The sequence below is a fragment of the Excalfactoria chinensis genome, chromosome 6 (assembly GCF_039878825.1).
Source record: "Excalfactoria chinensis isolate bCotChi1 chromosome 6, bCotChi1.hap2, whole genome shotgun sequence".
In the NCBI taxonomy this organism is placed as follows: domain Eukaryota; kingdom Metazoa; phylum Chordata; class Aves; order Galliformes; family Phasianidae; genus Excalfactoria; species Excalfactoria chinensis.
In genome coordinates, this window is record NC_092830.1 from 23838940 (window position 1) to 23864286 (window position 25347).

Consider the following 25347-nt stretch of genomic DNA (forward strand, 5'->3'; position numbering starts at 1 on the left):
ATTCTTGTTGGTAATTGTGCTTTCTTTCAGTCTACTTGAAAGCTCCAAATAGTCTTTTTACTTCTTCTAAAATTTTTTCAAAGATCTAATGCCTACTTTGCCACTTTGTTTTATAATGATCCATTTTCCAGTGTTCACATGCATCTCCTTCCCCAAGCCTAAATCCTTCCCTATACACACTTTGCTGCAGGTTAAGTCTTCATTTTTCTGTTTGTGAAGAACTTTCTTTTCACTGATTTTACTGTAGACATTATGTATAGAAACTTTCTATCCTCAATGTGTAGTTAATAATCAACTCTTTATCAGCTACACTGTAAAATATATCACCCATACTGATGATTGTACTGGCATTCTATCAGGCAGTTTTTAGACCATGAATAAACTCAACCGGACAGTAGCTGCCAGGATCCTACCCCTATGAAGAGTGCTGCAGTGTTCCAGAAGGATGATTTTGTCATCTACTCCTTTTTTAATTTAGAATTCTAAACAGCAAATAAAATATAAAATTTGATTTTCTTTTTCAGTTTTTCTTTCTATACCACATGGTAACATTGAGTATGTAGCTAGTTTGATTCCATGAGTTAGTTATAGTGACTGGATTATTGGAACAACATACAGAAAACAATGCATTCCTTCATGTACGGCACTCTGTATAGTCTAAAAGCTTGGATCTATTCTTAAAATTTGGGCAAAGTTCCTTGAGCCATATAACATGAAAAGAGAAGGAGTGCTGTGAAGCTCCTTGTCACAGGTGTGATACTGTGATACTGTCAGAACTATACGTTTCTCATGACTCTTGTGTGTGTTGTGGAGAGGTGTTAGATACAGCTATATGCCACCTTATTTTATTCTGCTTGCCTCAAAGCGTTACTCTCCCATTTCCTTATTGGTGGGTGGATGGCTTTTTCTGTTTGCTTTAGCATTCAGTCAAGCACTTCCACTCCATCTCTCCCGATACACAAGTCTAAATGCCAAACCTATTTATTTTGCACTTAAAAATGGAACAAACAGATTTTATAATTCCAGATTCACACTTTGTTTATTAATGTTTCAAAATGTGTCATTAAACACGTGTGTCCTTTAGTGTATCTGTGAAATAGTAGAATGTTATACATGTGAAGCAGTCTTTGATCATAGCGATTCCTCTGTTTGTATTTGTCTGGCAATAGTGTGAATGATGCTGCCCTTTCATGTCTGACTGTACAAACCCAGTTGTTTTAGTATTTTTTTAAATCTAAGACGACTGTGAAGTTACAGCATACAGGATACAGCTGCCAATTCAGAGACCTCAGTGAAAATACTTTCCTGAAGCCTGGAAATATACTTGAGACAACAACACAGGATTTATTTCATTCTTATTATCGTTAAACAGCAGCATGTTATTACTTTGCTATGTTATTTTTTAATTACTGCTGGTGAAACTTGTAAACATTCAATTATGTAATCAGCTTTTTGTTTTTTTTCAGGAATCTCTCAGGATTTTAACTATACTTTTAGGCCAGTTTTAGGAGTGTTGTGCAGAACTAATTTCCTTAATTGTCTCTATCCCCCACAGCTTTATGAACAGGTATTAAGTAAAAACAGTAAATGAATTCTCTTTTATTTTCCTTAAGTCTTCAGAAGGAGACAAATAACAAAATGAACAATCCTGCTATTAAGAGAATAACAAATGAAATTATCAAATCCCCTGAGGATAAACGAGAATATCGTGGACTGGAGTTGGCAAATGGCATTAAAGCACTTCTCATTAGTGACCCCACCACGGATAAGTCTTCAGCAGCACTCGATGTGCACATAGGTATTTAATGCAACTTGTGTTCATTAAACAATTATTGTATCATTAAAATTCTTTTAAGTTTTGGTATGTTAATTGCAAATAAACTGGCAGGAGTAATATCTAGTTGCTAACCTGGCCTTTAACTGTAATTTAGAGCTTAATTCTTTAACATACTAAGTTGAAAGTTATGAGAGCTAATTAAATTATCTTGATGTACTGTGTTTACTCAAGTGTAGAAATATGTGTTTTAATGAGTAAGTTTCATGTTATAAAAGCTCTTCTGTAAGCAGGAAAGGGGCGGGTGTGAGTACAATTATTTCAGATGCCTCCATCTGTCACGTCAGACTTTTTTTTTTCTTGTGAAATTGTTGATGAGTTGAGGTGAGAAGGTGCTGTAGTGCTGGAGGAGGTGGGGAGGCACACCCTAACTGCAGTGATGCTTAAGTTATGAACAGAAATACAAAGAATAGAAAGGGAAGATGGTATCTTTGAAGCTGTGTAAGAAGCCTTCTCTGTTATTGGAGGTATTTCTTGAACTGACAGCTTCTCACTTACTTCCAAAGTGTGATGCATGCGCAAATTACCTAAGCATCTTTACTCATCCTCTTGCAGTATTTATAGTTGGGAGCCCTTTCTACCATTGATGTTAGAACAGAAGTTGTAGAGTAACTTTGTAAACTTCTAGCATAAATCATTATCTAGTTCAGAGAATCCCAAATGTGGTTTTCTTGGATATGATGACAGTAGTAACCAGCTACGTCCTGTTCCTGCATGTGCACTACAGGAAGTGTCTCTGTTGCCTCTATTCTCCCATTGCACACTGTTGTAAGGTCCAAAGCTGGACTACCAGATTCAGGCTCCCACGCTTCTGCCTTACATTCCAGGAAGCCTTTGTTGTCTTCTGAAGTGTGTCCTTCTCACCTCCTAGCTGACTGCCAATAGCTGCCTGTGTCCTGACAATTAATCACAGATTATTACTCATACTGTAAGCCACAGGAGAAACACCTCTTTAATTGTGGCTGTCAGCTGCTGCCTTTTAATGCAATGCAGTTATTAAAATCAAACTATAGAAGACAGAACATTGTGATCTGCCAGGTCTATACAGATTATGAATCATGAACTTCAATTTAAATCTTATTTGTCTGAAAAGCAATCAATGCAGGCTGATCTGGGAAGGCAGTTTGAGACACTAATTGGTTCAGTTACTCATTTTAAATTTCCTTTTTTTTTCTTTTTTTTTTTTTTAAGATTGGTTTTAGTTGATTGTAAGCTGCCAAGTGTCTACTTATGACTACAGGATTTGTATAATTGACTTGCACAACATACTGTGATGTAAAGAACTTTGAAAGACTTTTATCATTACTTTTTGTCAATGATTTTATGACATTTTTCTTCTTGCAGGGTCTTTGTCTGATCCGCCCAACATTGCTGGACTTAGTCATTTTTGTGAGCATATGCTGTTTCTGGGAACCAAGAAATACCCAAAAGAGAACGAATATAGTCAGTTTCTCAGTGAGCATGCAGGGAGCTCCAATGCTTTCACCAGTGGAGAGCATACAAACTATTACTTTGATGTGTCACATGAACATCTAGAAGGTGCACTGGACAGGTAAACACACTTCTACTTAAAGTGTTGTTGCTATTTGAAGTGGCTTTAGGAGTTCTTCCTTATGGCTTTACCACTATGTTATTGAAGAAAGGGTTGAGAGTGTTATCTTTTGTTGAAACTGATACTAGATGACTTCAATTTAAACAATGTTCCTGAGATTTTTTTTCTCACCTAGCAGACTTCTTCACTGAGGGAGAATTTTTGAAGTCCAAGGGTTGTATTTATATTGAATGTTTTCAAAAATGTGGGGCACAGAATGTGATTGTGAACTTATGCATTATGCAGATACTTCGACTGTATCATCACGTCCAATGCATGCTACATAAACCTTACTTCTTTGACAGCATAAGGATGAAGTCTAGAAATAAAGTCAGATGCCATTAGTAAAAGGAAATGACTGAAACTTCTGCCTTTTTTGGGAGAGAGCAGAAATTTAAGGGCATGTAGTCAGTGAGATGGAGAGTGGATTTTCCCCTTTGTAAGAAGTGTTGTTCTAGGAAACATTTTTTTTAATCCCTTGCTTATGCCACAGAACTTCTGCACTGGGATCAAGTTGGTCAAACTTATCATAAAGACGGTGCTCTTTGCTCTCAAGGTTTGTTCCTTGTATCTGACAGAATTGATTTGATTCACAAGATTAAAAACCTCTTGCAGCTAAATTATACAGTAGAACTTTTCCATGTATGATTCGTGATGCAAGGTTGATTCTTGCACTACTTTATGTAGTGAGTATGTTATAGTCTGCATTTATAGGTAAGGAAATTGAGAACTAATGAATCAGTGTCAAAACTGTTGTGGAATTTGTGAATTCTGCACTAAAAAGTAGTCAGTTATTTTCAGGAGGGATACTTCATACTATAAGTGTAATGGAAAGTTGATATGAAAATTTTCTGTTTAGATTTGCCCAGTTTTTCCTGTGCCCTTTGTTTGACGAAAGCTGCAAAGATAGGGAAGTGAATGCTGTTGATTCTGAGCATGAAAAGAATCTGATGAATGATGCCTGGAGGTTGTTTCAATTGGAGAAGGCTACTGGAAACCCCAATCATCCCTTCAGTAAATTTGGAACAGGTTTGTCATAAGATTACTATTGATCCATTGAAGTTCTGTGTAGTGTATTCCATGATATTGTTTATATGAAGTTGATAAAGACTGGAGGGAAACAATTCTGTTTTTTTTTTTCTGCTACATATGTGTTTATTGTAGTGGTTTATTACATTTTCCACGTGGTAGACTCCAAACCAAGCTAGATAAAATGTGCAAAACTGTGATACAAGACTTGCATGATAGTGATGAGGCATTCTTTACAACTTCGATAATTACTGCAATGGCTGCTGTTTTCAAATGATTCGGTTTGTCATAATTTGGTACTGTACATCTTTGTGCATGGCAATGTGGATGGACTATGCTGTAGTTGTTGTTAGTCACATTCTTTTTGCTAAGTAGTATTCCGTTAAGACTGGGTGACAGTGACTATGTCAAGTCAGAAAGATTAGCAAAGTAACCTGATAATTACTGAATAAGAACATGAAAAGAAAATATGAAGCAGAAAATGCAGCAGCAGCAGATGTCTAGGTAAATTATCTCTGGGCAAATCCCAAACCTATGGCTGATGGTGTTTTTCAGTCTTGATTAATCACAGAAAGCTCAGTAATGAAAAACTCAAAAGATTCCATTTAAAAAGCATTAAAGTAACAGATCATGTTTACATTTAAAACCTAGACTGTTATACACTTTGGCAGAAGTTCAATTGGAGTTTTTGCTGAAGTTATTTTATACACGAGTTGCAAGTTTATTTTGAAGCTGTCAAAGTAGTCGTGCCATTAATTTGGGCACTACACTATTTAACCCTTAACCATGAATGTTTTTTTGTGGCTGTGTCTGCTGAAAGAATAGTTGATGAAATATTGTGTACAGTGGGAGGTTAGAGAGCAGGTAATGAACTGTAAGGACTGGTTTCTTCCTTTGTCTCAAGAAAGAGGAAAGTATTTTTGTACTTGATGAAGAAGGATATAGTTGAAGGGCTGGTAGCCAGCTGCTACAAGAGTGTATCGTGTTCTGTTTTCCGATGAGGAGAGGCTGTTTTAAACAGAATGAGTTCAAACTGTGTTTCAAATGAATTTGAAAGGAAGTCTTGGAAATTGCAGGCGAGTACCCAAAGTATATTCTGTAATCTCAGAGGGTTGGAATTTGGCCTTCCTGAATCAGCAAATAAAACTTTTGCTTTTACTGAAGAGATTACTATTTTCCATTTCTGTGCATTCATTTCTCAGAAAATATAGTGGACATTGCAGAAATACTTTCTACAGTTTAGGAAGATTTTTTTTTTAGTTGAAAAGTGAAATGTTTGCAAAGGGGGAGAATATTTGAGATTTGCACAAATTCAGCAGAACGTAGCCTTCCTGTAAATCTGACTCAGCAGAACTGGTGCCAGACTTTGGTTTTTATTTGCTCAGAGCTGCCAGCTGTGATACAGTTTTCATGACAACAGTAGCTGACACCCTTATTGTTTCCTGTTGGCTAGCTGAGCTCTTAGCCAGTCTAGCAGAATACAGGAATGACCCTGCTTGATGCTTTGGATCACAGCTAATTACTGCAAACCCTGTTTTAACAGTGAACTTTATATTACTCTCTATATCCAAGTTTATTTGATCCTTTGTCCACAGATAGTCTTCTTCCATCACTGAGTAACTGCCTGTAACAGTAATTCCTCAACAGTGCCCTGTTCTTCCTGGGCATTTTTGTATTGTCCATTTTCCTACCTCTACAAGCTGTCAGTGGCTCAGTCCTGATGGAAGTCAGTGTCGAGTGGTGTGTAGGGTCAGTACTGGCACTGATGCTCTTAGGTATCTTCATCAATGACATCAGCGTTCAGATTGAATGTGCACCATCAGCAAGTTTGTAGATTACACTAAGCAACAGCTTAGCTGTTGGGGATGCAGAATCTGAACAGTTGCAATTTACAAACCAATGTTAGGAAATTAGTAATTTTTTTTTTTTTTTTAATTAAAATATTAGACTATGATTTTTGTCACACTGTTGTAAGCAATTTCAAGTAGTGATTCCTTTGAAAGGTGTGTGTATGCAGGAGTATAACTTGCTCTAGTTGTGCGAAAAGAGAGCCTTTTCCTTCTGAAATAAAGCCTGTGTTTACATGCATTGCTTTGAAGTAGCCATTCAAATTAAAATATTAAATTGGAAGTCTGAAACGTTCTTAGATTCTTGAGGCAGATGCGCTTAGAGAATGGAAATGTTTACAGTAATAATTTCTAGAATTGTGTTTTTACATTATAGAACCAGTTTACTTTGTTATGTGCAGTATTTATTTTTTAAATTGACTGTCAATCCAGACAAAAACAGATTCATTCATCTATATTTTTCTTTTTTGTAAATTCATAAAGCACAAGTATACCTGTGATCAACAAGATGCATTGCTAAATTTTATTTTATGTTACAGGGAACAAACTCACTCTGGAAACTAGACCTACCAAAGAAGGAATAGATGTAAGACAAGAGTTACTGAAGTTTCATTCTACTTATTATTCATCAAATTTAATGGCTATTTGTGTCTTAGGAAGAGGTGAGAGCTCAAAGGTGTTTTTCGTTTTAGTTGTTGTTTGTTGAATAAGACTTCAAATGTGTGTATGTTCTTAAAGAGGAAAGTAAAATCTGAAAATGTACGAAAAGGGAAAAAATTAAGCTTGTGCAGACTGACCGAACATAAAGTTCTTTTTAGCAACATCTCCAAAGCGACTTGCTGTGTGTGAATTTAAGTGTTTGTAAACTTGCAATACAAAAACTGAGCTGAAAATTTTAAATCTGTTATTGAACCACAAGTTGCTGTCATGTGCTAGTTTTTTGAAGACTGACACCTCAGATGCTGGGAGGACTTTTGATACTGTTTTCATATTTGACACTTGTACGTATTTTTACTCCAAAGATTTCTACATTGTTTAAAAGATAAACCTAATCTAACATTTAGATGAAAAGCATCTACTCTTTATTTATTTTCCCTAAAAGGAAGTATTCCTTTTCTCACTCAGTTGTTTGTTTGAGCATCAGAATTATGCAATTGCTTTGCAGGAGGCTTTATATCCTATGGAATGTTTTGTTGTTTTGTTTTATTTTCTTCTTTTGAGGTCCTCTTGAATCAGAATTGAAAATGGATAGGCTCCATGTTCTTCTTGATTTAATTCTTTTGGATTATGGGGAGCTCCACACATAAAAATGAAGCTGCAGAAAACAAATGTTGCTAACATAATTTCATAAATTCTTTGCTACAACACCTTGCTGTCAGTGTAGCGGAACTTCTGATTGATTCATAAATAAATAGTTGGGAATGCTCTAACATAAAAAAAAAAAAGAAGGTCCTCACTGCAGGTCCTCTGTCATCTCCCTGTTGTGCATTCTGAAGTAAATAGACTTGTAAAGCTCTGTACAGCCTAGTAATTCGCTGATTTTTCCCTCTTTTTTGTACATACAAGATGCCTCAGTGAAAAGTGATGAGAGAATATCTCTGGTAAATATTCTAAACAAAAGTTTGCTGTAATTTAAATAAGGAAATGCAGTTCAAAAATAGCTGAGATTGTTTTAAAATTCATCCAGCAAAAATAAAATCTAATCAAAAGCAAGGTTTACTGAATGTTCATGGAACAGCTTCAGTAGAGCAGTTCCCATGCAGACTCTTAAATTCTTACCTTTTCAGTAAGAATCACCCTACTAATTGGAAGTCTGTCCTAAAGAAAGCCATGTCTGTAGCTGTGAAGCTTAAATGATTGTGTTCTTTTCTGCCTGTATTGGGGTGGCATTTCTGTTTATTGTTAAGTGTTATGTAAACTTGAGTAGGAAAACTTGAATTCAGACTTCTTATATCTGATGTAGCTGAATTGTGTACTTATTAATAGCTAAGGGAGCTAATCTGTTAACTAGAAATGTTATTGTGAAGTTCTTTGCTGGCTGAAGTGGAAGAAGTTGACCTCACAATGTAATTTTGGTATAAATTTCCCATTAAGAATTAAGTGCAGTAGCGTATTCCTTCCCCCCCCCCCCCCCCCCCATGGTATTCTGTCACATTCCTTTGCTTGTAGGAGCAAGCTTGTGTTGGGCAGAAAGATTCCACTTTCTAAATTTACCCACTTTCTGAGATCATCTAATGATTGAAGTTGAAGAATGAGCGATCTTATTCTTACTTTGAGAAGTGCTCCAAAATGCATTGGTTTTAAGTAGACATTTTGAGGGCAGTGTTTCATCCATGTGTGTATAGATGTCTTTAGGTGAATTCATGCATAGTACATTCTTTCTACAAATGGTCATTCTACCATTTTTGGAGAGTGGTGCAGTCACAGTCAGCAACTAGAATGGATGTAGAAGTGGAAATGTTGTTTAAACATGTCACAGGTTTGCGTAAGAAGCTACGGGGCACTGAGCACACATGACTCTGGCTCAGTGTATGTGAAGTACTGGAGGTAAGCTGAGGATGAAGAACCAAATTTTAACAAATCTGCTGAAACATGCGCAGAGATTAGCAGCTGTAATTCCACGTTCATTAGGCTTTTTGTGGAATGTTTATTTTTTAATGCTTAACATCTGATTTACCACTTCTTCTGTTCCACCTTAGATTTAGATTCAGCAGTTCATTTTAAAAATGTTTTTTCCTTTTAACAGCATTTATTTGATTCAAGCCTTTAATAAGCACAGTACTTATAGCATATTATATTTCAAAACTGAAGTGTTACATATTTCCTTTCTCAATTGAATAACCATAATTTCATTAAAACTGCTTTTCTGCAAGATCCATATCTTCCCTAGAGAATACTGAAAATGTAAATTAGGTAGAAACTTCAGATAATGATGATGTGTTTTTTCTAATGTTTCTTTATTATAGAGTCCTTGGATGAGCTGACTTCTCTAGTGGTGAAGTTATTTTCAGAAGTGGAGAATAAAAATGTCCCTATACCAGAATTTCCTGAACATCCTTTCCAGGAAGAACATCTCAGGGTCAGTACAGGGATGCATCTTTTGGTGGTCTTGTGTGCATTAAATGATACTTCTCGTGTTACAATAGAACACTGTATACTTCACTACTTTTGTATCAATGTCTCTGTTTCTTTCCTCATACTTCACCGGCCTGTCCATGAATGTATTTTATATAGTTTGTAGCAAAGATTGTGTTTGGTTGCAGAGGTTGGGGTAATTAATTCTGTGTGGTTTGCTAAAGTGTTGCCATGGTTCTTATATACCTTTACTTTCAACCCATTGTTGTTGTTATGTACATGAGGGAACATGATATTTACTACTGAGGTGAATAAATGAGATTGGGTGAATGTCTGTTTATGGATCTCCTTTTTAATTTTCATCTTCAGCAAATTTACAAAGTGGTACCTATTAAGGACATCAGAAATCTTTATGTCACATTTCCTATACCAGACCTTCAGAAATACTATAAATCAAATCCTGGCCATTACCTCGGTCATCTGATTGGGCATGAAGGCCCAGGGAGTCTTCTGTCAGAGCTTAAAGCCAAAGGTAAGTCCTTTGGAATGTAAAGAATTAAAAATTAATTGATAGTACATTTTTTTTGGAAGACATAACGTAAATGGGTCAATTTTATGTGAAAGCTTATTTATTTATTTATTTATTTATTTATTTATTATTATTTTTATTATTTGAAGTAATTTGAGTTAACCCACTTCATTCTTGTTTCTGTGGTGGGTAAAAATGAATAGATAGCAAATGCCCTGACTATGGAAGCTGCTATTTCTTGTGCTGTTTCATCCAGCTCTTCTTAGAGACATATGAATTTTGAAATACTGTTTTGTCTCTGTTCTGTCACTGACTTAGCGAATACTGTCAGCTCTCTTAATGTCTGGAAGTGTAGAAAAGTATACCTTAATGTTGTTCATTATATTACTGTGTTCCAAACATGATGTCAGATGCTTAACTTACTCTTGCTGTAGGTGTTCAGATAGACAAGGAGAACATGCAAAGTAGTCAAGGTTTTCCAGAAAAGGAGGGAGGAAAAAAAAAATAAATGTATTTTTGCCAAAGCATACAAAGAAAGTGATGTATTGCATAAGCAAGTCTGTAAACATTTATACATATTCTCTTTGATTTCATAGGATGGGTGTATACTCTTGTTGGAGGACAGAAGGAAGGTGCTAGAGGTTTCATGTTTTTCATTATTAATGTGGACTTGACAGAGGAAGGACTTTGTAAGTGAAGCCACTGTGTCTGCATTGCATGTTAGTCCTGATCTGATGGGCTTGTTCTTGTCTCCAGAGAGCATAATTATATTTATAGCTTGAAAGATAAACCCTGAATAACCAGTTACTTTAACATATTAAATCCTGTTGCTGTGTTAACACTCTTCATCTAACATAAGAAGTGAACTTATTTGAGCGTACAGTTGAAATATTTCATTTAGTAATTTAAAGTAAACTACTTTAAAAGACAAGCTGTTAATACCTTTGTGTGCTACTTATTCATAGTATGTGAAATTAAATTATATTATAGTGATTTTATTACACAGCATGTTCAAAGCAGTTCTCAGAATTAGCCTGGGAGCTGAACAGTTCATGTCTCTGACTTTTTCAGGGGGATTGTTCATGTACTCAAATATCTTGATGTATTAGATGTAATTAAAAATACAAACTTTCCTATTTCTTTTCATAATAATAATTATTTTTGCATATGTAGAATTGAGCCAATTAAGCAGGTGTTGTTTTTTTTTTTTTTCCAGTGCATGTTGAAGATATTATTTTGCACATGTTTCAGTATATTCAAAAACTGCGTACAGAAGGACCTCAAGAATGGGTTTTCCAAGAGTGCAAGGTACAATGATTGGTGCTTGAAAGAAGCAGTGGTAGTGTTTTTAAAATTTATTGGAAGTTAAATTGAATCAAATCTCTTGGTGTGGAAATAGGCTTATTAACTGCGTGATGAGTAAGTTTTATAATTTTAAATACATGTTTTCTGTGACTGACACAAATTGCACGTTCATTGAGAATACATCTTTAATATAAACGTGAGATGCACTTACAGAGCTGAGTTAACATTGCAATATGGCATAATGGAATTTGAGGAAGAATGTAGCTTACCCTGTCTAAGTATTTTGCACTGGAACATGGTTGTATCAAATTTGGGATATTTTCACATTATCAAGAGATCTAAGAATGTGGGTTGTGGGATAGATCCTTTGCTATGAACATGACTTTAAAGCTACTCATTATATTTTTCAGCACAGAGCTGCCTGGAAATAAGGTTTTATAATGCTTTATGTTGTGAGACTGAAATTGCCCATGAGTTTTGTGCAAATCTTGTTTTATGTGCCTGTTTCAGTCTGAATAATACTATAAAATTAATTTAAAAAAATAGTCTGGAATTATTCTTAAAATATGTACATTGAAACGTATTTCAATCCTTTTTACATTGTTTCCTAGGATCTAAATGCTGTGGCTTTCAGATTTAAAGATAAAGAGCGTCCACGAGGTTATACATCAAAGCTTGGAGGAATGTTGCATGTAAGTGATATTTTTGCTGCTTTTAAAAAATATGGTATTTTGGATCATATATTAATTATGTAGCAGTATGTTTAACTGTACTCCAGATCAATACAGGCATTTGCAAAGTCCTTTGTACTTGGGTTTACAAAGTTATTATGCAACGTAGCTCTTCCCATTGATGCTTAGTGAGTCACATTTTCTTCATGCTCTACCATTTTATACTTTTGTACTTGGTAGAAGTGATATTACAACTGGAGTTGCTATTTGATTTGCTTCAGTGTTTCTTAACACACAGCTACTTTGTCATTCTCTGCCTACCTGACAGCTAAATGTTCTCTAGAGAAGTAAAATTCTATTATAAACCCATGTACTGTACTAAATGCTTCTATGCCCAATAATGTTGAAATACTGCAGTAAGCAGGAGTGTTAAGATTGCAAATTAAAAATTGTTGACTCTTCTACCATTATTACGTACTGGTACTGAAAGGATCTTAGAAAATTCACTTCTCTCTTTTTGCGCTGAAGGAAGTCTGTTTTGTGTTCAGCAAAACTCATTGTACAACTTCTATAGATTGCAGCCATTCTCCATTGCACATCTAATATCTACATGTACTGAGAAGCATTTTTTGTTTCTTTGCAGGAATTCCTGTATGTGTTCCTGTAGCTTTCATTTGTAACATCTAAAATATTAGTCTTTTATTTTAGAGTTGTCTGTTTACTAAAAGCAATAAACAACCGTTAACATTTTGATGGATATTTAAAGAAGCTCTTGTTTGGGATGCCATTTCTTGATTTTTTGCATAAAATCTCTTTAAGAAGTGAACTTTTTCTGTCTCTAGAACAGTCTTTCAATGGTTTATATATGTTGGATAATTCCAACATAATTCCAACTACTGGCTTGAAAAATCAGGTCAGGAAGCTGTCAGCAGTATTCCAAAGATCAGAGTATTGAATCAGGACAGTGTTTTTTCTTTTGCAGTACAAATGGTAGTTTTGATGCTGGTATTAGTTGCTTATACACAAATAGAAAAATAACTGTTCTGATTCTAATTATGTCGGCTTTCTTCTGAGTTCTACTAAGTTTATGTTACAAAGTAACCAAGCTAGGACTATTGCTTATAAATATGGAGTGCTTTTCATAGCTTGGAGAACCCATGTAAGTTAGCCTAAGGAAATGCAGTGTCATAAGTTGGTATGTGTTTGACAAAAGGTAAAAAAAAGAAAAAAAAGAATAAAAGTTCTACGTAAAGAACATTTATGCTTGTTTGAGGAGTCACTGCTAAAGTCTTCTGTCAAATTAGATAGTTACATTTTTGAGTTGTCATCTTAATTTCATTGGTGCATGTAGATCAATCTAGGTCAGAACATAAATTTCCTAAATACAATAGGCTTTCTGAAAAGTGATCGCAGAATGGTTCAGGTTAGAAGGGGTATAATCTTGTCATTTAGTTCTAATGCTAGAATTAAAATTGAGTAAATGTGTATTGTACTTTTAGCTATTTGAAAGATACTCTTCTTAAATTATAAAGATTTGAATTCTTAGGGATTTTAAGATAGAAATCCCTTCCTTGTTTGCATGCTTCATTATGTTTTGCTTATCCAAACTCTGATTACTTGGTGTTCTTCAATCTTTAAAAAAAATATCCTCCAGGGGTCAGCATTTACCATGTTATTTTTACTTTAGTTCAAAGCAGTACTTAAAGAGGTGACATTTTATATTGAAACATGCAGTATTTCAAGAGGGAAATCTAGTAATAGGAGTATGTAAAATTAACCTAGTATAGAAAAAATATGATGTGCATAATCAGTGTACTACTACCTAGTTTTAAGAGAGTGATTTAAAGAGGTCTGTACTCTCCTATTCTGAAAGTTTGAAGCTGATATGGGTTGAATCTACATTTTTAATGTCCTTTACAAAAATACACTTTTTTTCATGCTTTGTTTTTATTCACCTATGTTTTTTCTTTGTTTTTAGTATTATCCTATAGAAGAAGTATTGGCTGCTGAATATTTGCTTGAAGAATTCAGGCCTGATTTAATAGAGATGGTATTGGATAAACTGAGACCAGAAAACATTCGGTAAGTTAAATTGCAGTAACTTGTATTTTAACCCAAGTATTACAAAAAAGGCAAAGAACTACTGGAAATACAAATTCTTAGGTGTCTCTCATGGCTTCAGAGTAAATGTCACTGTAAAAGAGACATCTGTTCTGTGTGTTAATGAACCTTCTTTCTGCTCCCTGTTGAAAATAACTAATTGTCCTGTTCATACAAAACCATCCTTTTGGTCTTTTCTATGCAGGATGTCTTCCTCATACTGTAACTGTTTTTAGCAAGATAATTACTCTGAATAGCTCAACTGTTACTGAGGAAAAAGCTTAGTAAAAGTTAGCCTGCATTGCTTAAATTCTAGGCTATTTTTTAATATAATGCTGTTACGTTTCTAATTTGGACCTATTTCTGGAAATCTGTTTAGAGGATGGCTTTTATCTACTGTGTGTGTGTTCCCAGATTTTGTGCAGACTAATAGAACCTCTACAAGAAAATCAATTTATGTGGGTAGAAATAGCTGCATCTTTAGCTGCTAAAATCTCCCAGGCTTCCAGAACATCCCTTTGATGCAAGTGACCATGCTGTACGTGTGCTTTCTTTGTAGCCTACGTGTGTTGCAGTACAGATTCCAGGGCTCGGTAGATGGTCAGACCAGGTGTTGAAAGCAAAAGAGGAAGCTTCTCTCTTCTGTCCTTTGGAGGACCTTCCTCTGTGCTTTGGAGAACCTTCTGTAATCACCCAAGCAGATTAAAAAAGGGAGGCTTGATAAAGAACAGATGTAGCTAGTGTGTTTAAATACCTGAACAAGAGTGGTGTGACCAGGATGAGGGAAGTGGGTGCACTGGAACACGTATTTTGATAAAAGATGACTTAGAAGTGGAGGAATCTGGAAGTGCCAGAGAAAAAAAAATTGGGCAGGCTAAGAAAGGGAGACTGGAGACTGAGATGGAACAGCAGCAAACCAGTGGGACCAAATTTGGAGAAACTGAACAGAAGAACATATGCCAATTGTGATACAGTCTATGAAAGGCAAACTTGTTAAGCAAATCTTGCTATTTTTTTCCCCTGCTTTCTGCAAATGTGTACTTAAAATATATATATTTATTACCTTTTTTTCACCATACAACTTCTCTCACAGTTCTTAAGGAAGAGAAATACTTTAGAGTTATTCAAGATGCAAGTGCCACATGTCTTTGCTTGATCTACCAATGCAGTTGGAAGTTGTGTGATAAATGTAAGGTGCTGTATGATATGAAGAAAAAAGAAAGAAAAGTCTTAATAAGCATCTGGAATGAAATTCCCATGAATTTCTTTATGCCTCAGCTTGCTATCTATGAAAATAATGCCTCTTGGGATATCTTTAAATATGAAATTAGTTGCTGTAGCACCGAGTGCTGTGGAAATAAAATTTCAACAATTCTGCTCTTTTAGAGAAGGACCTAAGTATTGGAAAGGGAACAAGTCAGGTCTTTCCTGGAGTAAAGCAGACAAAATATCAATGAATTGCTTCTCAGTTGTCTGTTCTGTAATATTTAAATTTGTTATGTGGATAGATTGAGATATGTTTGTGACTTAATATTATCTAGTTACTAGAAATGTCAAGGCTCCATGGGCAATGATTATACTTGCACTCTGGAGCTGGGGTTTTTTTTGTTTGTTTGTTTTCCTATCAGCTTAGCTGTGATAAGTAGTTGTAACCTGATGTTGCTAATGGTTCTGTATGTCAGTGTTAGAATACTTGAACTCCTGTTAGAATGTTTTAGAAGCCAGGTGTCTTTAAAAAAAAAAAAAAAAAAAAAAAGTGTTTTTTTTGGTCTTTTTGAATGTGCTTTATATATAATTTTTGAAGTGATGTATGTAGAACACATTCACATATGACAGTCTTGTGTATTCATTTAGTTCATGCTGTAAACTAGTTTATTTTTAAAAAAATAGTATATTTGAAATCACTGGATAAACTAGAACAGAACTGAATCATCGTCTGTTTTTGCAGATGCCATGGTGTTCTAGGAGTATACCAGAAATAATAAAATAAATGGATCTGCCTGTGTTGGGTGACAGTAGTTGCCATAGTAATTAATGCCCTTCAAAGAAGTGCCTGTATCTTTGTGTGTGGGCGTACATCTATGTGTAATGTGTGTGGGATACTACAACTGAAACTTTAATATTAGGAGAGAGTGCATTTTGAACAAGCGAAACTTGAAAGAAAATATCCAGGTTTCCTTTTCTGTTGTATTAATTACTACTATTTTGAATGTATTTTCATGTTCATCCAAATTCCTGAAAATCAGATACCAAGGCCTTCTGTAATGCAAAGACCGCTTTAACTAAGTAATGTGGAATATGTAATGCATCAGCTCTTAAAGCTTAACCAGAATTTCCATGCAAATTTGAATTCTAGTTCTTATTAGAATTTTTTCTTTGTATAAATTGTCTTGCAGCGGTGAAGTTTTCCTTAGTTTGACACACTGCTTCGTGTAATGGATTTATCATTTGCTTTTCATAATATTTTTGGAATTTACCTGCATTAAGGACTTTTCTTGGCATATCGAAATTGTGGTAACAGTGTTCACAGTTCAATTGACGACAGTTCAGTCCCTTTGAAATAAAGTTTAGATTTTTGACCATGTTATTTTCTTAACAAGTTGAGTTTTTAAAAAGTGTGGAAAGATAACCATACTCCCAGATGGTAGCAAGTATCCATATGCTCTTCTGTTTGATTGAGCCATAACAGGAAATTTTTATATTCTCCTTCTGCCCCCACACACTACTTGATGCATTTAGTAGCTTAATTTCCCCAAGAGAGAAACCTTTTTAAGAACCAAGTATAATTTTTACTTGTTCAAACTGTGTTGGGTTTTGCCAGCCATCTGTGAAGATAAGGCATGTGTCACAATCTTAGCTGAAAAAGATAATTTTCTTGTTGTTCCCAATACATTTTTTCCTCATCATCTGCAGTATAAATGCTCTTATTAAAAGTTAAGAAGTTAGTGACTCATCAGGTTAAGCAACTAAAGAACTTTTCCTCTGGATCATATATAGTCCCTTTTTCTTTCTTGTTATCTGAAGAGCAGCATTAGCAGAATCCTAGAGCAAAGAAAAATAAAATGAATAACAGAAGTGTTGATAGAGAAATTTCTAGATGCCTGAATTTCACAGTGAATAAGCAGTTGTTTCGGCATAGTTTCTCATATTCACCTCTGCTAATAAACAAGTTAGAAATACTGTGTGTATGTCAGGGTTTTTTGTTTGTTTGCTTGCATTGTGTTTGATGAAACATTTTGAAAATCATAATATGTTCACTTATTTTCCATCACGAACTGTTGCGGTTGTAGAGACACTGCACGTGGCTGAGTAACTGAACTACAACTGATTGCATGTTCAAGGAAGTACACAGAGAAGGAAATTGCACTGTAGATTCAACTGCTTTCCTTTTTCATGAGTGGCTCAGAATTCTGATTGTACCTTGTGTATTATGAACTGATTATAACATACTTAATCTCAAGGCTGCCTATCTTACATTTCTGGTGAACTTTAGCACTGACTTAAACCATGTGATGTTCATTGTTTAACACCTTTGCCACATCACAGGAATGAAAAGGAGTGATTGGGAACTTCAAAGATGCATCATGATACATTTAAGTAACTGCACAGCATTGTATTTCTACCTGTGGTGCTTCTTTCTTCCTTTTTCCTGTCCTGCTGTTCCTTGCTATAGGTGATTGGTTTAGGTTGAGTTACAAGCGCATCAAATGCTTTTAGGTTTGTTTTATATGGTTATGTGCTTTTTTTTTTTTTTTTTGAGGGAGAGCTCAAAATGTAACTATTTATTCCAATGATTACTCGGTATAGAGAGAGCAGGAGGATCCCATGAAGCAGAACTACTGACAAAGCTTGATCTTTTAGCTTTAGACTTTGTTTGCATTTTAGGGTGGGAGAAAAGGCCTGGTAGGTAGCTCTGAAATTTTAATGGATGTTTTGTGTTTTACAGTCTCTTAGCAACTTCATCTGTAGGGGCTAGAGCTTTTGCTCACCAGCTGTCCCAGTTAAAATGCAAAACATAGGATATTCCTATGGCTCATTCTTATGTAAACACCTATCTCTGTAATGATTTCACCTTGTTCACTGAGATCGTGTCTGCTATTCTGCAAGAGTAAATGTCCTCTGGAACTAAAGGGCTTAGCTCTTTGCTGAGTGTTTATAAAAAAGAAACTGCCAACTAAAAGGAAAAATAGAACATGCAAATGCTTAAGAAACTGTCATAATATTAAGTCGCAATAAAAATGGTAACCAGTTCTATTACTGCTTACAGTGAGAGATTAAATACATCTTGCTAAGATGAATATCCAGGTTTAGACATCTCAGGACTGTTGAAGAAAAGCAGGGAATGTTCTGTATTTGTGTCTGTTCACATACTCATGCTAATCAGGTGGCTACCCTGAGGTAATTATCTGTATCACTGAAACATGAGATTTGATTACTGCTGTTTAGCGTGTCTGCTTCAAAATAAACAGCACGAGGCCTGTTTCAGTTTAAATTCTTTAAATCCCATGTCATTATGAGATGCATTTCTCATTTAAGAGCATCTAATGTTAGCTATTGTCTAGTGACTTTTTACCCTGCTGTCATCATCTACATATATGCATTAGACGATTAAGAAGGGATAAGGAGATAAACATTTACAGTACTAATATTCCATGTATTAAAACTTTTTAGTGTATTGCAATATTCATCCCAGAGCTGTTCTCCAGTAGAAAATGTATAAAGTACTGTAGCTTGTGATATATCCATATGCCTGTTTGATTTCTGCCCTTCTTTGCCTTACTCGATAAAAATACGCAACAGAATGTTCCTAGCCTGAGGATACTGTGCTATTAAAGAACACTTGTATTGTGTATGTTTTGACGCTTTAACATGTGTTTTAGCCATCTGCACAACATTTGACTAAGTTTGTTACTGTGCAATCCAGCATCTAGTGATCACTAAATGTATGAGGAGCTAATTGTGCTACCTCTTTCTGGTCATCTCAGAATTCTACTTATTTCTGTTGAGTGTTCTTTCATGTTATTGTAGGCTGCTTAAAAAAATTCAAGGATTGTATCATTGGTACCTATTTTGAAGACTATAGAAAAAATATCTACATGTTTGCAGTTTTCTTCATTCTGGACTTTTATTCTCTGGGTTTCTAACAGTGTAATCCTGTAGTATTGATTCTGGAACATGTTGACTTTACCTTCATAAACGAACAAAACGGGTGTCAATTTAAAATGAGGATGATACAAAATGATGGAAAATAGCAACTTAATCAGAACATGAGCAGGAACTACAATAATGTAACCTAAAGTCCTGGGTCTGGAATGAAATTTCTGTAGTCAAGTGTTTTACCTGAGTTTTGATGAAGATGGTATGAAAAACATTGTTAGTCACTTGATTCTTTCTGTAGAAGATCTCGAGGACTGATTTTCTTGTTTTCTGGGGCAAGGACAGAGCATAAGAAACAGAAATGGATTGCAGCAGTCGTGTATCATTCTAAGTTGTAACGCTTGAGGAAAAAATGGTAAAACTAAATGATGCTGATAGCTGTAGTGTGTAGTTCAGTGTATTTATCACTGCTATCTAAATGTGTCCTGTAATTGTCCAGGGGCCATTTCTGCAAATAAATGCATTTTAATGATGGAACAGAAATAGTGCTCTGAATAATTTCTCAGTTTTTACCAGACACATTCATGCAAAACTGCTTTTGTCTTTTTGTTGTTAGAGTTGCAGTAGTGTCCAAGTCCTTTGAAGGAAAAACTGATCGGACAGAAGACTGGTATGGAACACAATACAAGCAAGAAGCAATTTCTGATGAAGTTATCAAGGCACGTTAAAACATTTAATGTATTCCACTATCTCCAAGTGAAAGACAGTGGTAAATCTTAGTTTTCCCTTAATTTTTCCCTTGGGGAAGTTAAAAACAACAACAACAACAAAAACTGAAATCCACTCTGTGTGTATAGTACAAAAAATATGCAACGAGTCTGTTTAACATTATGAGAACTAAGAATCTTCTGTTACTCTTTACATTTAAATTCCTGCTTGGAACATGTCACTTAATTTAGCTTGACCATACCTATGTTCTTGATTTACAGTTTTTTTGCTTAAGCATTTAGTGTGATGCTTTCACTTAGAGTTTGTAGTAGTAGCAGAAAAGGTGAGACACAGAACCCCCCTAGTAGAAATGTAAAAAAAATAAATAAATAAAGTTCTTTTTCTTATGTCATCCTTATGAACTCTTCATCCTACTGACAGCCTACCTTGTTCCCTGGATTTTTCTTTTTTTTTTCCTGTTATCTTGCTAGTATTTACATACAAGCTAATGGAATATATTCCTCAGTCTTCTGTTACAGCAGAAAAAGCAATAAGTATATGTAATACATGTATGCATACATACAGTACATACAGTATATATGTATGTTATATATATAATTAAAGCAGAAATTCTTCTTAGCCTCATCGTTCTTCCTATTTGTCTAGAAATGGCAAAATGCTGACCTGAATGGGAAATTCAAGCTTCCAATGAAGAATGAGTTCATTCCTACTAACTTTGAGATTTTACCATTGGAAAAAGATGCAACACAGTACCCTGCTCTTGTCAAGGTAAGGTATTAGTATCTGTTCTGTTTGCTTGCTAACCTACAGCAAAGTTAGCAGTTAAGTTTGCAGTGTGTGTTTAAAATAGAGGTCATATCATATTCCTGAGCATAATTAAAAAAACAGACATCTTCTAGGTACTGCTAGACAGAAAGTCCTTTCGTACTAAACTTTGGGTTGTGGCTACTTGGGTTCTTATGAAAAAGAATCTTCAAACAACTTGAACTCTGTTGTCCTTTTGAAAGTGTGTTAAAATTTAATAGAATTAGTATTGAAACTGTTTATTCAGCAGAAGGTTGACTGCCTATCTTGTATTTTTTGAGCAGTGTTTAGTAAATTGAGGGTGCAGACAAGGCTATCAGTTTGTAATTGTGCATGAGGGAAGCTTGCAATTGCATGGAGAGAGGCAGAAAGATGTAAGCATAAATAAATATCACTCCTCATTCTCCTGGAAGCATCATTTCATCATTTAATAATCTCGATTTGTTTAGCTAATCTCAGTATTTGAAAAATAAAGAACTACTTCATGCTACTGGCATGTACTTGTCTTTGCTAGTAATGCTCATCTCTGCTCTGGGCTTTGTTGAAGGATAAATAGGAAAAGCCTCGTCAGTCATGTGTTGTGCTTCAGCTTGAATACTAAATTAATTCAGAAACACTTTTTTGCACATTAGATTAATATAAGTCTACTTTAGTGCAAAGACATCCTTCAGGAAAACGTATTTGTTCTGCACAGGGCACTTTAGGCATAAACTTGAAGCACTATTATTAACAGAGGAGGACTTTGAGCTTATGTTAATATTCTTCCTGAACTGAAACCCTAAACCACAGCAGGGACAAATACTACAGCTCTAGTAAGTAGCACTAATTGGTTTGCTACAGAACTTGATGGTCCTTCAGTGTCTCTGTGGCAACTAGACAATTGATTTGCACTAAAGCTTTGCTTTCATTACTTTAGAAATGTATTTGCTGTTGTTTTTTCCTTTACCTTTAGAATACTTTCTGAGGAGGAGTGTTTTTAGTCTTCTGTACTTGATAAAATAGCTATGTCATATAGTTTGCCTACATCTCTTTTATTTTGTCACCTGCTGTATGTCTGTGCTGTTTTCCTTCTCTGGTCCTTGGCATTTGTCTGACCCCATAGCAAATCATTACAAGAACTGGATCAGCAGAGATATGCTATTGCATCAAGTCTCCAGTACTGTAGTCAGTTTATGTAATATGTGTTCTAAATTGTGTAATAGAGTAATAGAGTAATAGTCATTTAATAGAAAAAAAATATTTGTCAGAGAGGTAAGCTGTAATGTGGCTGTTTAGTACGAGTAGAATGTTCTGTGCTGTGCTGTAAGGTACAGAACTTAGTTCTTTGAAGTAGAAAGGAGAAGGAAAATGCCATGGAAGATCTCTGAGAAGCAAAGAACATCTGCTCAAAAATATGAGAAAGAGAAATATTTCTATACTAAAAAAAAACCCACAAAAAAAACTTCTCATGAATGTGGCAATTATAGAAATGATGTTGGGAAGACAAAGCTAGAACAGACAATGTATTTCATAATGTTTGTGGGAGAAAAAAGGAATAGGGGAGGTTCTGATTCTTTTTTACTGCTGTGAGATAACTTGAAATGTTTTTGGTGATAGATCTTCTAATTTCTGTCTAGCTTAACTACTCTTTAAAATAAGTTGCTTTTTTTTATTATTATTACTGTTGCTACTTTAAAGCAATATGCTGTGGGTTAATCATTTTTACCAGGAGCATTAAATATACAATTATACCCCTTGTATAAAACATGCATCAGTGTGCTGCTGTAATCTCCTTGGTGCTGTCCCCATGATGGCACATCTTAATGTCTGCAGCAGCAGTTTTCTTTGAGTGTTGGTGCTCTGGAGCTGTAGTTCCCAGGATGACCATAAGCTCGTTCACAGCGCTGTGGCTGTGTTACTGAATGTGGAGGCTCTCTAAGAGAGCCTCTATAAGGAGTGATGGATGTATATGCCACCTGACGCAGAAAAGATGTGAATTTAAGGAGACAGCAGTAACATTTGAAGTAATTGTCTTTTAAAAAAATTGTTAAATGTATTACAGTTAGAAGTTAGGTGACTTAACCTCTTTTCTTGACACAGGACACTGCTATGAGCAAACTGTGGTTCAAGCAAGATGACAAATTTTTTTTGCCAAAGGCCTGTCTCAACTTTGAGTTTTTCAGGTATGCAATGTTAAATAATTAACAAAAATTTATCTTGGAAAATTTCTTGTTTGTTGTGAATCTGTATTGCAGTGATAAAAACTTTTCCATGTACTGTGGCTTTAAATTGGTTGTCCTTACTTGCTGTATTGTGCAGTGAGAGTGAGACAGCAGGAAGGCTCGTGTGAGTTATGCAGCAGCTGTGTAGCAAGCAGTTGGAGGTACTCCATCTGTATTAAAAGGAAAGATTTATCTAACAACGCTTTAAAAGAAATTTTGTTTGCTATACCTAAAATACGTCTGTAGTAACACCTGCATGGAGATTGGCAGTACAACTTTTTAAGAATGGTCATGGTTGTTTTTTTGCATTGATGACTAAATTAGAAATGTTCAAAGATAATTTTCTGTATAAAATGCTATTCTGATATTTTTTATAATATTTGGATTCTGTTTTCACTTGCATAATGCTGTCCAGGATGAAATTCTAAATGTTTATAATTGTAGGTTTTTGTTTTATTTGCACCAATAACCATTTGTTTGGGTGAACACTTCTGCATTATCAGTGAGTGCATGATTCTTGCTTCAATATGCATGATCAAGTGCTTTAATGTTAAGTCTGGTCTTGCATTACCCTTCTTTTTTAATTAACATGAAAACAACAGAGCTTCTCAGTGCTCTGGATGGTTTGGAGTGATAATTTCTAACTTTTGAATTTAATGTACACTTTTACTGCTGTCCTCTGAGTATTGCAGTTTCTGTGTTGGATTTTAGAAGGTGAAAATTATTTCAGAATCTCTCATCGTGTGGCCTGATATTGCTGGAGCTGCTGTTGTATGGGCTCTGGTAGATTCTCATAGACGAGCTGTTGAATCCTTCTTCTGAGTGATGCTAATTTTTTTTTTCTACATCACATTGACAGAATTTTATACTGAGGGTTTTTTTCGAAGTGTTAGAACTAGGAACATTGGGGTGTGTTGGCATTTCCTCTTTCATTTTACTTTTGAAACTACAGCACAAACATTTTGGTTGTTTTGACCTTGATGTGTCAGGACACGGAAGATCAACATGGTGTCTGCTTCTATCTTATTCAGTGAACAAGAAATGCAATATTTTGCCACTTCTGTTCACACCTGGTGGATTTCCACTGGACTATGTGTGGCCAAAATCCTAAATAGAAATAGGATTTTATAGATGGAGGCTGAGTTTGTACGTATTTTAACAAATTTTAAATGAGCTGTGAAGGATTCAATTTCTAAAGCAGTTTTTGACAGATTAAAAGATAGTAACAAATTTTATGGAGAGCACGCAAGGGTGTAAGTATGTGCACATATGCAGAGTATGGTGACAGCTTTTCCCAGTTAGACTTGTACTTTTGTCTCACACCACAGACTGCTTCAGTAGGGTAGGAAAAACAAGGGAGATTTCTACTGCCTATCAGCCCTGATTGTCTAAGATAATTGGAAGAATCTCTGACTCAGACATTCCAGCCAGAACTGCTGTATAGATTTTTTTATTTTTTATTTTTAAAGAAAAAGTTGATGAGGATGACTTCTCCCTCAGATGTATAAGACCATTAGGGACTGTCTGAATATATGAATCTCTTGAAGTTGCCATGTTTGAAAACTGAAAATCCACTGCACAAGGCTTGTATTAAAGAAACAAAATAATGAAATCCTCCAACATGGGATTAAGGAGGATAAAAAGCTTTTGCTTTCATATGAATTATGACTTGAGAACTCAATGAATAGCCCTTTTTACAAAGATGCAAAGCAATGTTATGTGCTTTGAAAACCTTCCAAAGGTTGCACATCCATTTCTCTGAAACATGAGAAATGATGTTAAAATACAGTGCTAATTATATTTGACCTACTTAAGCGTATGTGCTACCTTCCAGTTTAAGAAATATTTTAAGCAATTTGAGTGCCTTTGATTAAAAACAATAGTTCATAAGGTGGTCAACACTTCACTCTTGATACTGGTTATGTCACATGCAGCATGTTGAAACAGGAAAAAGACTTAAGATTTTTTTTAAAGCAATCTGTGATTGTGGATTTTTCTTCCTGAAGTCCAGTAAAAAAAGAAGTTGGTAGACTAAGAATAAGCATTTATTTACGAAGTTATCAGTAATAAAAAACAACTACTGTAAATACCAGTTATAATTGTTTTCTGTTATTTTTCTCTGAACAACTATTTAGTAGTCTTCACTGTTTTTGAATTTCCCTGTTGGCCATGGCCAGCTAATAGAAAAGATTATAATGAGTTTGTAGGGGGATATAACATAGGATTGTCCTATGTCTTGATTTGAATTCAGTTTTAATTAAAACAAACAAACAAAAAACTTAGGAAAAAAAAAATAGCCCCTGTATTAATTGGATTTGCATCATTGGGCATAGAAAAATTGCTCAGTTTGAAAAACTTATTTTAGGGAGAAAGCAAATAACAGAGTCCTGTTTTTCTACTGACATTTACTTCAGTTATTGAAACCCAAACCCAGAATAATTAAAACAGTATTAGTAAAACAGCATAGCCTGCATCTTAAAGTTATCAGCAGGTACAGTGTTGGTGATGTAATCTGTCTTTGCTTTATTTTGGTAA

General features: G+C 35.0%; 1 protein-coding gene across 4 annotated transcripts in view; it reads left to right on the forward strand.

Annotated features, from left to right (window-relative positions):
* The window catches only part of IDE (insulin degrading enzyme), a 56703-nt gene that overhangs the window by 7546 nt on the left and 23810 nt on the right, over positions 1-25347 (forward strand). For all 4 annotated transcript variants that reach the window (XM_072341010.1, XM_072341008.1, XM_072341011.1 and 1 more), the window contains exons 2-14: positions 1614-1798; positions 3179-3386; positions 4285-4454; positions 6841-6963; positions 9268-9380; positions 9746-9908; positions 10502-10594; positions 11122-11213; positions 11822-11902; positions 13860-13963; positions 19695-19797; positions 20453-20575; positions 22691-22773. In XM_072341010.1, the coding sequence (XP_072197111.1) occupies positions 1639-1798; positions 3179-3386; positions 4285-4454; positions 6841-6963; positions 9268-9380; positions 9746-9908; positions 10502-10594; positions 11122-11213; positions 11822-11902; positions 13860-13963; positions 19695-19797; positions 20453-20575; positions 22691-22773 (1616 nt within the window). In that variant the 5' untranslated portion in view covers positions 1614-1638. The remainder of the gene's footprint in view (positions 1-1613; positions 1799-3178; positions 3387-4284; positions 4455-6840; positions 6964-9267; positions 9381-9745; positions 9909-10501; positions 10595-11121; positions 11214-11821; positions 11903-13859; positions 13964-19694; positions 19798-20452; positions 20576-22690; positions 22774-25347) is intronic.